Source organism: Aethalodelphis obliquidens, unplaced genomic scaffold (genome assembly GCF_003676395.1).
Source record: "Aethalodelphis obliquidens isolate GAN/ISIS:26980383/991018 unplaced genomic scaffold, ASM367639v1 scaffold7, whole genome shotgun sequence".
Classification (NCBI taxonomy): Eukaryota; Metazoa; Chordata; class Mammalia; order Artiodactyla; family Delphinidae; genus Aethalodelphis; species Aethalodelphis obliquidens.
In genome coordinates, this window is record NW_020837951.1 from 53,467,162 (window position 1) to 53,485,314 (window position 18,153).

Here is an 18,153-nt window from a genome sequence, read left to right on the forward strand (position 1 = left end):
TGTGTGTGTGTGTGTGTGTGTGTGTGTGTGTGTGTGTGTGTGTGTGTCTCTCCTCACTTTCATTTAGTGTCCTTTTCTAGAGATTTCTGTCCTATGCAAACTAAAACAGGCATTATATTCTCTGATAGGAGGAGGAGATAGAATCTCACAAATGTATGGGCTGATATTCCTAGGCCTTATTTTGCAATGAAGAATTGTAAAATGCCAGACAGATGGAAAAACAGAAGACTACATTTCTGTTTCATTTTCAACCTTATTTATATAGAGGCTAGTAATATATCAAATTCTACACATTCAACTTGGCAAGTGACAGATCATCCTTGTACATCTAAAACTCTAAAGCCCTGGATTCTGATCCTGGCTCTTCATTAATTCACTATGAATCTCAAAAAAAAAAATCATTTCCATGAGAGTGTTTTTCCTTTTGGGTGAAAGTGAAAGCAGTACTTTTGGTCTTACCTAATTTGCGTGACGATTTCAAGGACAAAATGTGTTAAAGGTTGTGAAATAGACTTATGAATGAATAGAACAAGACTCAAATATAAGTGATTATGATCCTAATACACAAAACAGGAGGAGCTGAGCTTCTGACTCTCATTTGGCTACGACAGCAAGAACAGGTGTTACTATATGATGATGGCAGATGTCTCTCATTCTGTGGATCTATTTACTAAACAGAAAAAAAGCATGGGTTTGGAGTTAGATCCATGTTAACCACCATGTGATCTTGATTGTGAGTATGTCATTTAACATTTAAAGGTTCAAGATTAGCCTGAGAGTCAAATGAGATAATGTATGTGAAACCTTAAGCAAAACTACCTATTACTATACTATTCCATATGTTGGAGTTAATAATATACTCATTATCATAAAAAGTAGTACTGGTGAATGATTCCTTAGAGTCAAATACTTTAATGAATACCTTAAGTTTGGAACTCTATAAGAGAATCACTAAAAATAAATTAACACTTTCACTTATATGTCAAAGATATAATGACAAAATTCTGTTATAATTCGATGCATGCTTTTCCCAAAACTCAGTAACACATCACCTATTCATAAAAATAATTATTATAAATTTAATAGCCATTGAAATTAAACTTTATTTTCCTATGGAACAAATTTTAACAGGCAGAGAATCCTCTACTTTAAAAAGCAAAAGCAAAAACAACATAAAAATAACAATAAAAAGTTGCCTAACATTTTTACATATATCCAAATTTGATCATGTGAAGTAAATAATTTTGAAAAATTAAATAATATGGGGTGGAATATTCACTCCTAAGTACACATCTCTTGCTGAAGAAAGACAGCAGCTATTTAAAATACAGCCTGGAGAAGACTAATGGCTAACAAGTATACAAAAATGTGACTAATCTTATTCAAAATTAAAAGAAATGTAAATTAAAGGTAAGATACCATATATCATCTATTATACTATAAGACATTAAAAGATCAGTGTTGGAGAGGGTATGGGGAAAGAACTCTCATTTGCTGTTTCTACAAGCATAAATTCACAAAACATTTATGAAGGGAAATTTGGCAACACATGTCGAAACTAAAAATGCACAAATGCTTTCACCTAGTAGTGTTTTCTAGTTGTTGTTTTTACAAAATACAAGCAGGCTCTCTCTCTGACAATGTTGTTTTTTTTTTTTTTTTAACATCTTGATTGGAGTTTAATTGCTTTACAATGGTGTATTAGTTTCTGCTTTATAACAAAGTGAATCAGCTATATGTATACATATATCCCCATATCCCCTCCCTCTTGCGTCTCCCTCCCACCCTCCCTATCCCACCCCTCTAGGTGGTCACAAAGCACAGAGCTGATCTCCCTGTGCTTCCCAGTAGCTATCCATTTTACCTTTGGTAGTGTATACATGTCAATGCTACCCTCTCACTTTGTTCCAGTTTACCCTTCCCCCCTGCCCGTCTCCTCAAGTCCATTCTCTACATCTGAGTCTTTATTCCTGTCCTGCCCCTAGGTCCATCAGAACCTTTTTTTTTTTTTTTTAGATTCCATATATATGTGTTAGCATATGTTGTTTTTCTCTTTCTGACTTACTTCACTCTGTATGACAGCCTCTAGGTCCATCCACCTCATTACAAATAATTCAATTTCGTTCCTTTTTATGGCTGAGCAGTGTTGCTTTACAAAGCTGTGTTAGCCTCCACTGAACAACAAAACGAATGGGACATACACGTACAGATATCCCCTCCCTTTTAGACTTCCCTCCCATTTAGGTTATCACAGTGCACTAGGTGAGTTCCCTGTGCTATACAGCATGTTCCCATCAGTTATCCATTTTATACATAGCATCAATAATGTATATGTGTCAATCCCAGTCTCCCAATTCCTCCCACCCCACCCCATTCCCTCTTGGTATCCATACATTTGTTCTCTACGTCTGTTTCTCTATTTCTGCTTTGCAACTAAGATCATCTATATCATTTTTCTAGATTCCACATATATGCGTTATTATACAATATTTGCTTTTCTCTTTCTCACTTCACTCTGTATGAACAATCTCTAGGACACTCTCTAGGTCCATTCACGTCTCTACAAATGATCCAATTTCATTCCTTTTTATGGCTGAGTAATATTCCATTGTGTATATATATGTGTATATATATATATATACCACATCTTCTTTATCCATTCCTCTGTCGATGGACACTTAGGTTGCTTCCATGTCCTGACTATTGTAAATAGTGCTACTATGAACATTGGGGTGCATGTGTTTTTTTGAATTATGGTTTTCTCTGGGTATATGCCCAGTAGTGGGATTGCTGGGTCATATGGTAGTTCTATTTTCAGTTTCTTTAAGGAACCTCCATACTGTTTGCCATAGTGGCTGTATCAATTTACATTCCCACCAACAGTGTATGAGGCTTCCCTTTTCTCCACACCCTCTCCAGCATTTACTGTTTGTAGATTTTTTGATGATGGCCATTCTGACTGGTGTGATCACCTAGCAGTTCTAATTCTAGAAATTTACACAAATAAGCAAAGATAGTTTTAATTGCAGCAATATTTATACTGGTGAGAAAATAGGGGGCAACACTAAATATCCATTTGTAGGATACTAAGCAAAAAAAAATGGTTCATTCATATATGTAAATTTATATAAAAGTTTAAAGAAATGAGGGAGAGTACACATATAGGCAGTAACTTGGAAAGATGTCAATGATATAATGTTAAGTGCAAGAACTAAAAAGTATAATATGAGCCCATTTAACATAGAAACTATCAATATAATTCTTAAAAAAATCCTATCCCTAAATAAATGGGAATGTTTAATACTTTATTATAAGCATCGAGATAGCACACTTCACTAAAATAGTATTAGTCACCTTAAAAAGTACAAATTTATTTCAATTTATCTGAAGATAAATGTGCAACTTTATACAAAGATAATCGTTACAGTATTTTTTATAATTGTATCACAAGACCAAAAACCACCTAAATACTCAAGAATAAGAGACAAACAGGATGTTTAAATTATGTATGAGACATACACAAAATGAAATACTGTGAGGACATTAAAAATTATGTTTCTTAAGATATGCTTAAGGTATAATGTTAAATGAAAAATGTTAAGGGAAAAATACAGATAATAAACTCTGATAAACAATTGGATCTCAATTTTATATAACACTGAAAGAAAACATTTTACCAGTAGTTATTTCTGGGTAGTAAAATTATGGATGATTTAAGTTTATTCTTTTTATAGTATTTGTATTTCCCAGATTTTCTAAAGTGAGTATATACTAATTTCATAATCCAAAAATTGTTTATTTTAAAAAGAAGATATTCATTGTAACACAGAAGAATCGTGGGCCGGTTGAATGTCAATAAATCTTTGCAGGGATAAATATCACAGATATAGAATGAATTATATATATATTTCAAAATTCAACTTTTAGGGCTTTATATTTCCCTTAAAATAATGTAAATGACTAAGAAGAATATACATACTGAGTAGCTTTCTGATATTATTAAACAAAATGCAAAGTCAATTCTTTTATTCCAAGAGAATTCATATTAATTCATTCAATAGCTATTTATTGTGTTCCTACTCTGTGCCAGGGTCTTGTTCTAGAGCAAGTCAGACAAAAATTTGGCTTCAACAGAGCTCACATTCTAGTAGGACAGACAGTTGATAAAAACAGAGTAGGTATAAAATATAAAGTTAGGTAGTGATTAAACCCTATGAAAAACAATAAGTCACGTTAAGAGATTGGCGAGTGATGGGTGCCGGCACTTTAAGTTAGGGTGTCAGGAAAACTCTTTTTGAGGAGGTGATATCTTGAGCAGAACCGAGACTGAAGTGAAGGAGTGAGCCGTGTGAACATGTGAGCTTTCCTGGCAGAAAGGAGAGCAAATACAGAGACTGAGGCAGAACTATGTTTGTTTTATTCCAAGGACTAGTGTGGCTGGAGGACGTGAGCAAAGAGAATACACGGTGGGACCTGGAGGTCACTAGCAGCTGGACCATGTAGGGTCTTATAGGCCATGCTAAGGCTTTTGGATTCTATTTGACAACTGGGCAATCACCGTATTTCAGCATAAAGTACACATGTAATAGGAAATTCTGTTGGAAAATTAAAAAAAATAGGGGTGCTGACCTTCAGTTATAATACCTAGTTATTTTTAAAAATACTGATAAGCATGTTAAGAAATTATTGTCATATGTTTAGAAAAGAATCAGTTGAATTATATTATTAATGCTATGTCTGCTTCATGCTCTCTGTGTTGGGCTTCTGCCCTACAAGCCAAGTATCAAATGACACAATTAACAGTTTAATTGGAAACCTATTGTCTGATTCAGACTTCTGTAAGATATGCTGCAAAATTGACTCCACTGAATTTCATGTTGCTAAGTTACCATGAATTCAACTCCTTTTAAAATCAGAGTTATAAATGTTAATTATTTTATAATGGATGAGAAATACCTTTGTGTATTTATCTTTATAACTCATGGTGTGGAAAATGAAACATATCCCCAAACACATGATACTCAATCCACCTCTTTATGTATTTGGGGATACATCACACCCTTCCAAAGAAGAAAGATGAGAACGTCGCACCTGTGACCACCCCCTCCCCCGTACCGTGAACTCTCTTCTCAAACAGTGCTTATAGCTGATTCTGAGAGTATTACTTTTTGGAAGATTTATATATTGTTCAATTGTAGGCAAACTAGGTTCTCTGTGCCCCCTTTCAAGTCACTGTATCGAAGCTATAAATTTCATTTTTAAAAATGGGATACTTGGTTGACCCTCAGGGTGACCCTGAGGAATTCTGTGTTCCGTTATCCACAAAACACACAAGCTGAGAAATGGCCCACTTAACTTCTACATTTCTGCCCAAGAAAGGTGGTGATATTTTTTCCACCTCTCAGGGAGCCAGCAGTAGTCATTTAAAGCCAGGTTAGGCAAGGAGAGACCCCCGTTTGGAGCAGAGGGTGTCTGCAGCAACATGTCAACTGCTGCTATCATGATTCTCTGCCAGTCCATTTCTTTATTTGTATGCATATAAATATATACACAGAATTTTAGAAATTATGAGATTAATCAACTTCAGAAAATGAAGGGTTGACATATGTGACTGCCAAATTCTTTTTTTTTTTTGCCAAATCTTATTAAAAAAGCCAAAAACATTAAAAAAAAATACTCTGTAATTCTGCTTCTGTTTGTGAATGCAGTTTTCATTACTCAATATGTTCTTATGCCTTGGTAAAAAAAGGTCAGATTTTAGAGGCTCTTAAGTTTCTAAGTTATTGACCTCGCCTACCAGCAGGAGGTATGCATCTGTCTGAATATGCCTTTCCTTCTGTGGCCCTGAAGTATACGCCTTCAAGACTTCTTGAAATGAAAATAATAACCATAATAGTGCCTAACAATAACAAGCCAACTATCCCCAACTGAGGGAGGACAGAGGGCAGGCAAGTGATGATCTACTGGGTTTGTATATCTGCAGATAACAAGAAATACAAGTAAGTAATTTTCTGTCAAGATACCTGCAACAAATCTCTGTGGAGACAAAGGCTCCAGGAGTGTATTTCTAAAATGATATCAACTAAACATAGAAAAAAAAGTCCTCAGGAAGGAGTAAGGGCAAGTCTGATGTAATGACATAAGAAAGCAGTAAGAAGAAAAAAAAAAAACCTTGATTTTTTCTGATATAGAGGATGCACTCTGCTTTTGGTCATATAGGTTTTGGAACAACAGCTAGTATAACTTCTGTTTCATCATTCATGAAGCACATATACCATCTATATGATTTTCTGAGGAAAAAAAATGGATGAAATCAACTTGCAAGCAAATGGGAAAATATCTGAAATCTTAAGAAATGTTCCCAAATTAAAATTTTGAATTCTACTATTAATACTACTATTTCTACATCTACTTTGAGAATACTGTGATAATGTTTTCCAAATCTTCCCCATATATCAAAGGAAAACTCATATCATCAACAGATTGCTCACTGACACCCAGATCTAAACCTAGGACTGGCTTTAATGAAGCATATCAGTGGGTCACAGAGTTAGACAGCACCATAATAAGGTGCTTTTCAAATCATACGGACTAAAAGCACTAAATATATGAGAGACAGAACTGTGGAATTATTCCGTCCCCAAAACAAAAACAAAACAACAACACAAAACTGGTAGACTTTCTTTCACTGCATTTAACCCTGGGCTAGACACTAGAAAACGGTTTTCAGGATGTAAGGATAATTTAACTCCTAATTAAACATATACAGCGAATCTATACCTCTACTTCAGTTTAAGAAATAAGAATTGGACCAAATCTGTTGAGAAAGAAATAAGTCACAATAAAAACCAAGCAACTACCATCATAATTAAAAGATCTCTGGTTCCATCTTTATCAAGGTGGTCAAAACAAGATGGAAATCCTGTAATTTGGGCTTACTGGGTTCAGAATTTCTACTAGTCTCTAAACTCTGCTACTTCTTTCTATACCTTCTCTCCTCACAACTGCTTTGGACTCACCACTGAGGTCCAGATGATGACCATAGGGTACTCACAGCCACAGTCAGTGGTATGTCCTGTAGTCACTACTTTGATGTGTGCATGGTTGCACAGGAACTAAATTAGGGACTGCCTAAACCTCAAAGTAGACATGGCTTTTCGGCCCGAGCCAGTGAGGCCACCATTATCTAAAGAAGCAAAGAAATGAACTCCCATCACAAGAATAAATTCTGGGGTCAAAAATACGACTTACGTAACTTAGCTTAAGAAATGGAACTCTGTCAATTCCATCCTATGTCTCATATATAGTATATATGCCAACTCACACAGGTTCTGTTTTTTAACCCCTGGTGTAGACCTATGGTCAATGGTTCACCCCAACAGTTGATATTATATATCAAGTAATCTTTCTCTGCTGGGGTTCTTCTATGTCTAGAAAAACATACATTTACACACACACACACACACACACACACACACACACACACACACACACATATATATATCCTTTTAGTCAAAAAGTGATTCATTTTGTATTACTAGATTATTCGATATTAAACTGGCTACGCATTAGAATCACCAGGAGTAAGCTTTTTGAAAAAAAAAATTTCTGATTATCCCTACTCCTAATCACTACTTTCTAACCACCACGATTTTGATTCAGGAGTTTTTGGGAGATACCTAGGAGTTTTGTTTTGCTCTTCTTTCCACTAATTCTGAGGTGCAGCTAGGTTTGAAAACAATTGTAATTGATCAAATTAAGAAATTAACTAGGTGGTTCTGAGTATGCATCTGAACTGCGTGGACGATACTTTAAAAAGCACAGATTGCTGGGCCTCCCCTCTGCAGTTTCTGATTCAGGTACATTTTGGGGAGGGGTCTGAAAATATGCATTTCTAATGTGTTTCCAAGCAATAGTGATGCTACTGGTCTAGCGAACCACAGTTTGAGAATCCCTGAACTAGAGAAGAAGAGTGGTGGTAAGGGCTCAAGAAAGAAGACTAAATAATACACGTTTGCGAGAAGGAGGACTGTAGTCCTTTTTTGACTGTTGCTAAACATCTTATCTAGACTGGGATCTCAGATGTTCCCATCTGAGAACTTATAGGGCTTTGAATAAGAGCCTTTCCTTTCCTAGCAGGAATTTTATTTCCATAAGCTTCCTGGTACAATTCCATGATGCTGTAGTCATGAGTTGGGTTGAAGATAATCACAACATGGAGTTTCTGCAAACTAAAGTCTTCCTTTCTTTGCTTTTTTTCTGAGAAGTATGTACATATATAATTGCAGAATAGGAAAAATTGAGACGATACCTGTAGAAAGACCATTTTAGCAGAAACTGCCTGGCAGCTTTAGGAAAACTGGGTCTTCCTTCATAGGGTTTCAGTGCTTGCATCATCACATTGTCAAGCCATGCAGCCCACTGCTCCAGGGTGCTCTGCTGCTGAAGAGTCATCTTGAAGTCTGTTTCTAGTCTCTGAACCATGTTGTCATCACACTGACATACCCAGGAAGCCTGCTCCTGGGACAGTACACAGAAAGCAAAGAAAAAGTTCAACTCAGCACCTTTTCATTGAGTGTCAGCACACAAACCATAGGCATAAATGGCAAATTATATTGAAAGCGTAAAACAATTAAATGAATTAAGAAAATGAAGGACTACTTGTCAGTTATTAAGGAAACTAACATCGCCTTTGTGCATGAAAAAGTGATGTGACATAAAAGTATGACTTGGTTTTTCTACATTAACTAGTCTGTGTGAAAGACTAAAATATATGTTTACTTAAGAAAAACAGGAGCCTGAACCTACAGTATGAGGCGTCTTTCTTTAGTTTTTACTCCCTCTCTTTTTTCTCCCAATCAGATAAAACTTTAAAGCCAATTCATTTGAAAAGATTTAGCGTAAGTCAGATGGATAAATAGATTCAATTGGCCAAAAGTGGTCCCTCAGGATTAAAACAAAAACAAACACTGAATGATACAAGGTAGAAGTATATGCTATATGAGTTTTATGGATAAGAAACTGAAGTCTCAAGGGTTACAGAGGCAAGGCTATGAATGCAAATTAATTCACAGAACCGAAAACAACAACAACAACAACAACAAAAATACTTTTGAGAAAATGTAGGAAGGCTACCTGCCAAGAAATTTGATCACTATAGTTTTCCTTCTGGTTCTGACAGGAAAGTTTCATGTTTGGTAACAGCAATGAAAACAGGAACTTCTAAAGTTAATTTTCAATGGCTGCCATAAGTTTTACAATGTTTCTAGTGCTATGTTGTATTTTAACATTAAAAAAATACTATACTCTTAAGGTCAGAATACAATTATTTGGTAATATAATATTTGAGTAAGGACATGGATGATAACATAGGGCCTGAATCAGCTAAACTGACTTCAAGCAATTCATTTAATCTGCGTGGGCCTCATTTTCCCCAAGCATAACATTAGAGAAATGAAATGTGACAAGAATTTTTAAACTGGGTTCACTGTGTCCAGATAATATTTTCACAATAGATTTCTGTGGAGGGGTGTCTGTGAAGGTCCTGATTCTATGTATAAAACATTGTGAATATGTATGTATTTTTCTGAAAAGTGTCTATAGCTTTCAATCTATCTGTTCTCAGAGGACACATTTATTCAAATCAACCATTTCAACTAAATAAACCCCTAATCTCCACCCTCTGGTTCCAGCACCTCTCCTGGCCCTACAGACTTTACCTTATTTAAGAGACATTTCAACTGGGAGGTACTTCAAATATAAAATGCCCAAACTCAATTCATTTTATTTCTTCAGGGAAACCTAGGGTTTCTTCTACATTCCCAGCTGATGATACCATCTATTATCCTTCTTTCTCTTATCTAATTAGTAATAGTCTTTCCGATTTTACCTCCTAAATATCACTTTTAAGTATTTTAAGTACACCACAATGATTATTAAAAATTGAAAATACAAATAAACAAAAAGGAACAAAATATTAAGAATATCTAAAATGCCAACATTAAGAGATAACTACAACATGCTAATAACTTTCAAACTGTTCACATGTAGTATATACATATGCATGTATGCTTACGTACACATGTTATTTTAAAAGAGGCTCATATTAGACATTTTACTTGATATTTTGCTTAGTTTCACTTCAATATATATGATAAATGACTTTCCGTATAGGCAAATGAGGAGCTATATTTATTGTTCAGTGATGGAATTTGCTTCAATGCATAAATATTCCATTATTTACAAAACCAATTCCATACAGTTACACATTTATGGTCATTCCAATTTCTTACTATTAGGAAAAATGCTGGAATTAGCAATCTAGTAACTACATCTTTGCTTACTTTTGTACTTTTTTCTATGTAATAGGTTTTTCAAAATACACTGTTAAATGACTACCAGAACTTTTATATCAATTTAGGAGTCCAGAAGAGCACCCAGGGAAGAATTTATGTCTCAAGAAAGGATAGGGGAGGTTGTTTTCGTTTTTTCATTAATGGCTAAGCATTTTTTTTATTGTGGTAAAAAACACATAACATAAAACTTATCATCTTAACCATTTTGAAGTGTACACTATAGGAGTGTTTACTATATGCTCATTACTGTGCAATAGGTCTCTTTTTCATCTTGCAAAACTGAAACTCTATACCCACTGTGGAAGATTTTTTTGTGCATTGGTAAGAGGCAGGAGGAACTTACTGGTATCCTTGGAAGAATTTAATTTCATTTCTTAACATAAATTCAAACTCACTGCTTCCTAGGAAGTTAGTTCTTGCCAAGAGATAATGATAATCTAAAACTAAACTTAGAGAAATAAAGCCATAGGACATTATTCTGACTTTTCAAACTACTTTATATTATATTTCATTTTACTACTCTTAAGATTGAAAATATACTAACAATAGAGTACACTGTAATTACTCCTGTGAAGTATATTCCTGTGAAGGAATTTGGATATTTCAGTTCTATAGTGGAAAAAGGTAAGGATGAAAATTAAAGATATTTTTAAGTTGGAAATAAATTATCTCCAAGATGATAAGGAGGCAGTAGCTTCAAAATCAGAATGTCTTTTAAATACAGAAACACAAGTATATGCAAAAGTTAGGTTATCAGGTCAACCAACCCAAGTATATTTAGCCCATACTGTATTTGGAAAACTATCCATTTACACAAAACAATTCTAAAGCAATACTATTGTAATGCTATCAGTTAATTAAAACAGAAAACCAATTATACGGCAATAGGAAAATTATCCTGAATGCATGAGTTAAAGATTTAATTAAAGAAGAATGAAGTAATGAAAGAGATTTATGGATATCCTGAAAGAAACTTAAGCTCTTAGAGCATTAAAATATTGACACTTACATGTGATTTCATTGTTTTAAATTAAAGTTCCCTTATTACAAGAGCATCACCCTATATGTCTTAGGGTGTCAGTCTTAACTGAGGTTAATCTCGTAGGGGCAGGGACTTCCAAATGAACAGGAGAGGGTGATGAAGGTGGAATGGGAGGCAGGAGACTGAAAACCAGGTAAAATGTGGAACAGAAGAGGAAAGAAAGGAGTTAAAGATAAAATATGCTAACCTGAGAAAGAGATTACATATGAAAATGAACAGAGTTGTGAGAGGTAAAATGTAGGGGGAAATGGAGGGCACACCACTGCGCTCATGGTCCTCTAACGAAAGGAAGGAGGTCTTAGAGGACAGATACTTAAGCACACAGGTTTCAGCACTAATAACTGTCATGTGGACCCAGAAAAACTTGGTAGCTGAGAATAAAGGAAGGGAAAAGGTAACCTCAAAGTCAGTGAGTGGGGGATGAGTAGTAGTATAGATGTATAACTGACCATTTATATGCAATAATGTTGCCAAGGCTGGCGTTTATAACCAGGAAGAACTCATTTCTATACATACTTCATAGGGTTCAGACACACAACTATACGAATGAAAATAATGTTAAAACAGAAAATTTTAAATCTTTCTCAGATATTATTAGGAATAATTCTTAAATATATTTTCGGTTATTAAACTTAAATTACTTTTTGAAACTAGAAGTTGCCTTACCATTTCTACTCTTCTTAAAGTACTTTTAAACATATCTTTTCTGAACGAAGATTTGAAAAAAACATAACAGTATACATTTTAAGGCAAAAATATATGAACTCTTAATATTCCCACTAAAATCAGTTAATGTAAATTCCACTGAAATATGTAAAGTTAATGGATTTGTAAACGTGAGACAGTTTGTTCTTGTGGAGCTTACATATTTGCACGTGTGTGCGTATGTGTGCTTGTATATATAAAAATATTTATGTAGATCTAAGAAAAACTATACACATTAGAAGTTTAAACTCAATTCATGAAAGTCAGAATGAACTTAACTAATTAACGACACCCTAAAATAAATCAAACCCAAATATTACTTTTTGATATATTTTAAATGATAAAACTAGACCAGAATTGTAGATTAAACTTTGTAGGAAATGGAGTAATAATTAGTTATCTTTAAGCAATGATATTGTTTTTTAAAACAGTTTTATTGAGACATAATTCACAGAGCGAACAATTCATTCATTTAAAGTATATAATTCAATGGCTTCTTTCAGTATATTCAGAGTAGTGCCTCTATCATCACAATCAATTTTAGAATGTATTCATTTCTCCAAGAAGAAACCCCATACTACTCCTTATCTATCACCTCCCAATCCCACCAGTCTACAGGACCTAGGCAACTACTAATTTACTTTTTGTCTCTATACATGTATTTGTTCTGCACATTTCATATAAATGGAATCATGCAATGTACGGTCTTTGTATCTGGTTTCTTTTGCTTAGCATAATGTTCATCTCTGTTGTGGCATGTATCAGAACTTCATCTTTTTATTGCCCGATAATATTCCATTGTGTGGAATATCACATTTTGTTCACATAGTCATCAGTTAATGGACATTTGAGTTGTTTTCTACTTTTATGTGGCTAATATGAATAACGCTGCTGGAACACGCATGAACAAGTTTTTAGGTGGACATGTTTTCATTTTTCTTGGTATGTACTTAGCAGTGAAACTGCCAAATCATATGGTAACTCTAGGTTTAACCTTTTGAGGAACTGCCATACTGTTTTCCAAAGTGGCTGCAGCATTTTGCATTCCAATCACTAGTGTATAAGGGTTCCAATTTCTGCACACCCTCACCAACACTTGTTATTATTTGTCTTTTGTTTTTTTTTTTTTTGTGGTACGCGGGCCTCTCACTGTTGTGGCCTCTCCCGCTGCGGAGCACAGACTCCGGACGCGCAGGTTCAGCGGCCATGGCCCACGGGCCCAGCCGCTCCGCGGCACGTGGGATCCTCCCGGACCAGGGCACAAACCCGTGTCCCCGGCATCAGCAGGTGGACTCTCAACCACTGTGCTACCAGGGAAGCCCTATTATTTGTCTTTTTGATAATACCCATTTTATTTTTTGATAATACCCATTTTAGTGTGTGTGAAGTGGTATCTCGGGGTTTTTTATAGATTTAATTAATTAATTAATTTATTGGCTGCCTTGGGTCTTCGTTGCTGTGCATGGGCTTTCTCTAGTTGCAGTGAGCGGGGGCTACTCTTCGTTGCAGTGCGCGGGCTTCTCATTGCGATGGCTTCTCTTGTTGAGAGCAGAGGCTCTAGGCACACAGGCTTCAGTAGTTGTGGCTCGCGGGCTCTATAGAACAGGCTCAGTAGTTGTGGCACACGGACTTAGCTGCTGTGTGGCATGTGGGATCTTCCTGGACCAGGGCTCGAACCTGTGCCCCCTGTACTGGCAGGTGGATTCTTAACCACTGCGCCACCAGGGAAGCCCCTCAGTGTGGTTTTAATCTGTATTTCCCTGGTGGCTGCTGAATGAGTTTTCTGGTACTTTATTGGACATCTGTGTATCTTCTTTGGAGAAATATCTATTTAGATCTATGCCCATTTTTTAAACGAGGTTGTCTTTTCATTGTTGGGTTATAATAGTTCTTTTTATATAGTCTAGATATAAATTTTTATCAGATATATGATTTGCAAACATTTTTTCAATACTATAAGTTGTCGTTTCATTTTCTTGATGGTCTCTTTTGAAGCACAGAAGTTTAAAATTTTGATTATGTTCAATATTTATATATCTTTTGTTGCTTTTGCTTTGAGTGAGCCATGGACTATTTTTTTTTCATTGGTAACAATTAGCTTCATTATTTTAGTATCTGAAATAAAATACTTGTTGGGATTCCATAATAATATTCCTAAAGTAGCTATTTTTTACGTGTACTTTGATGTACAAGTGAGTAGTTTCATCACTAGGTTAAAAAATTATTCTTTCATTTGGATGATCAAAACAGTCAGATATGTTACACCTAATTCTTTTCAAATAACAAGTATTTACCAGGTACCTATAGTAAACTCTGAAATAGAGTTTCAAGGTGGGCACTTTTTTTTTTTTTTTTTTGCAGTATGCGGGCCTCTCACTGTTGTGGCCTCTCGCGCTGCGGAGCACAGGCTCCGGACGCACAGGCCCAGCGGCCACGGCTCACGGGCCCAGCCGCTCTGCGGCACGTGGGATCCTCCCGGACCGGGGCATGAACCAAGGTGGGGCACTTTTGAAAACAAATTTCTCGTGTGCGTGTCATGGTGCTATGGGCTTTACATATTACTAAATATGTAAACAGTAATCTAAGATATGTGTTATAAAATGGAGAAAGTAAAGCCCAGAAGAGTTAAGGAACTTGCCCAAGACGCCACAGCTAGTAGATGAAAGCGTTTCATCTCCTGCCTACCAAACTTCACTGACTGTGGTCATCATTACTCTATTAATCATTCAGCAAACCCTGGTGACATATGTTGCTATCTAGCACTATAAATATTAGCAGACTTTAACCGCAAAACAGAGGAGTAAAGCCGTAGCTGAGTAAAACTCTCCTCTTTCAGGATACTGTGAATCTAGATGTGCCTGTGAATTGATGTAACTTTGAAAAGAAATATGATGATCCCAATTAAGAAGAAAAAATCGGATACCTTTCATTAAAAGACACGTTTTGAAAGAAAACAGAGTACCTGGACATTGGCAAAGTCGACACGGTTGAGGTCATTGAGCATCTGGTTGATCTGAGAAGTGTTCTGAAGCACTGCACGAGCTGCCTGGGCCAGGTGATTGAGCGACGTGTATCTTCGCAGAGTCTGGGCAAAGGCACTTACAGCTGCAACCTGTAAAGAAATCCAATTAAGTGGGGATTTTTTTTTCCCCTCCAGTAAAAGAAACCACTGCAATCTTTAAATCTTTATTCCCTTGCCAAATTTTAAATGCTTCCCTCTGATACTTATTTCAAATTCATTTGGTGAGAGAGCTTACTTGTAAATTATAGCATTTAAACCTCTAAACCAAGTATTACTTTCCTTTTGAGTAGGCTGAGGTCAAGGCTAAAACAAACTCCCACATTTTTCGACATCTGAGTGCACCATTAATTAAACCAGTCTTGCAAGTAGCTACTAATCCATAGCAAGAAATTATTTAGTCGAAACAAGTAGGAGAAATGTTGATTTTCATTTCTTATTCTCTGTACGACAGTCAACTACAAACTAAGCAAATAAAATTTTTTTTCCTTTTACTTGGAAAACCACACTATCCAGTCCCACTTTTTAAACTGGATTAAAAAACATGCTTTTCAGAGCACTGTCATTAAGATTCACTCTTTTTACCTTTATTTTATAGAGGTGAAATAGGAGTGGGTAATTCTGAGGTGAAATAAGAACACTCAAAGACTTTATTAGCAAATACATAGCTAATAAACTTATCGGATACAAGCAACTCTTCAGAATTTGAATTTCTATAAAAGGGCTATCCAGAAAAATCTCCATTTGTCCTTCAAAATATACTTTCCGGCCTTCTCCATTCTGCTCTGTGCCCAGGAAGACTAAACTGAATAGATTACATTAACTGCCTCTCTTGCCCTTTGGCTTCCAGTTGGGTTTGGCCAATGAAAGGCACTGGTAGGAGACTGAAGGATGGAAGAAAGTAGTCAAACTACTAATTCCCTCACAACCTTTGCCCTCTCCTTCGTAAGGCCACAGTTCTGGAGGAAGGAGAAGATCTGATGCCATAATCACTTCCTTCCCCTTCAGACCTAGGGATGGGCAGGCTTCCCACTATTTTGCTAGTCCTGGGGTGCTGTACCATTCCTCTTTGGTTTTCTTAACTCTTTTCACATGTTTAGAAACAGACCCTTAAACTCTATTCAATTATTCTCCCCTTTGGATATACCATTTTTTTCCTGCTGAAACCCTGAACAAACTGGGTTATATTGAAAGATAGCAAAGCTAACAACAAAGAAAAAGTCTAGGTAAATATCTAAATCTCATGATCTCATGAAAATTTGTTACTTGCATAGCAGATCTAATGAGGACTTTAACATATTTACAGGAATGACATTAAATCACTATGGGTATATAACAAGCAATTGATTGAACAGTCAGTTGGCTGAGCAGTAGAAGGTGTTCCACAGGCCAAAGGATGTTCTATCTTGATAGTGAGATGCTTCAGGACCATGTGGAACTTGGGGGACGTTCACATACCCCCAAAGAGAGTATTTCACATTTTCCCATCTCTGTGGTTTATACTAATCAAGGACATATCACGTGCCAGGCACTGTGTTAAATGCCTAACATACATTACCTTGCTCAATTCTCATAAACATTCTATTAGACACATGTTATGACTTAGGGAGGTTAACGATCTTGCTCAAGGTTACACAGAAACTACAGTACAGTGGTGGGATATGAATCCAGGCATTTTGATAATAACTTTCAGTCACAACCTCATTATGCTGTTTCCACTGTCACACTAGATCATCTTTGTTGATTAAATGCTCAGTTGAAAAAAGGCTGCATGTCCGTGAGAGAGGAATAGCAGAAGGCACCTTCCTCCGAGGTAAACCACCCAAATCAACTCTAGAGATCAGTGAGATGGCCCATATTGCAGATGGATTGCTACCAGATCCACTTTGATGACACTGGGGCAGGAGGTACTTTTAGCTGTTTGTAAGTATTGTTATAACTATGACTGACTTTGCAAGTTGGAAAACATTCCTCTGACCATCATAATCAAATAGCACCTCTTTTATTTGCCCACCTGAACGTGGCACTCTAGAAAAGCACTACCATGGAGAGCTTTCTGCAATGATGGAAACGCTCTACTTATGTGTTACCCAGTATGGTAACTACTAGCCACATGGGTTAAGGTGCGCTTGAAATGTACCTAGTGTGACTGAGGAAGTAAATTTCAATGCAATTTAATTAAATTTACAATCTAAATAGCCACATGTGGTTAGCCCTACTGTATTGACAGCACAGCTCTAAAGCAACAATCTAAGGTGGGCATATTCATGAAATGTGTCCTATACATTTTAGAGATAGAATGTGTTATTGCAAACCTTAAGCTGAAGCAGACTTGTGCTATCACAGACTTGTCAGCTACAAGAGCTTCAATTACACTCTCAAACTGAAAGCCAAGGCATATTGCTGGCATCTGACAGTAGATACAGACCCTGACAAAAGGCCACAAATGTGATTTTTGTTATCAAAGTTTAGACAGAATCAGTCCAATCTGTCATGTATGTTCACAGATTAACCTAAAGTAACATGGTTAGTAGGGGACAAAGTGGAGAGGAGAATTCATATCTCTAGCTAAATAATCCACATTCCTGAAATATACTCATCAACTATGATATAACTGTTCTCTTTAAGAAATGATTACTTGGGCTTCCCTGGTGGCACAGTGGTTAAGAATCCGCCTGCCAGTGCAGGGGACACGGGTTCGAGCCCTGGTGCAGGAAGATCCCACATGCCGTGGAGCAACTAAGCCCATGCACCACAATTACTGAGCCCATGTTCTAGAGCCCGCCAACCACAACTACGGAGCCCGTGCTCTAGAGCCCACGAGCCACAACTACTGAAGCCCACGCACCTAGAGCCCGTGCTCCGCAACAAGAGAAGCCACGGCAATGAGAAGCCCGCGCACTGCAACAAAGAGTAGCCCCTGCTCGCGGCAACTAGAGAAAGCCTGCACACCGCAACAAAGACCCAACGCAGCCAAAATTAAATAAATAAAATAAATTTATTTTAAAAAAATGATTACTTGATTCACAAAA

At 36.3% G+C, this 18,153-nt stretch overlaps 1 protein-coding gene across 3 annotated transcripts in view; it reads right to left on the reverse strand.

Annotated features, from left to right (window-relative positions):
- Positions 1–18,153, reverse strand: part of RFX3 (regulatory factor X3) — a 290,506-nt gene that overhangs the window by 23,798 nt on the left and 248,555 nt on the right. For all 3 annotated transcript variants that reach the window (XM_027105786.1, XM_027105787.1, XM_027105785.1), the window contains 2 exons: positions 15,065–15,214; positions 8,312–8,520 (listed from right to left, as the gene is read on the reverse strand). In XM_027105786.1, coding sequence (XP_026961587.1) covers positions 8,312–8,520; positions 15,065–15,214 — 359 coding nt within the window. The remainder of the gene's footprint in view (positions 1–8,311; positions 8,521–15,064; positions 15,215–18,153) is intronic.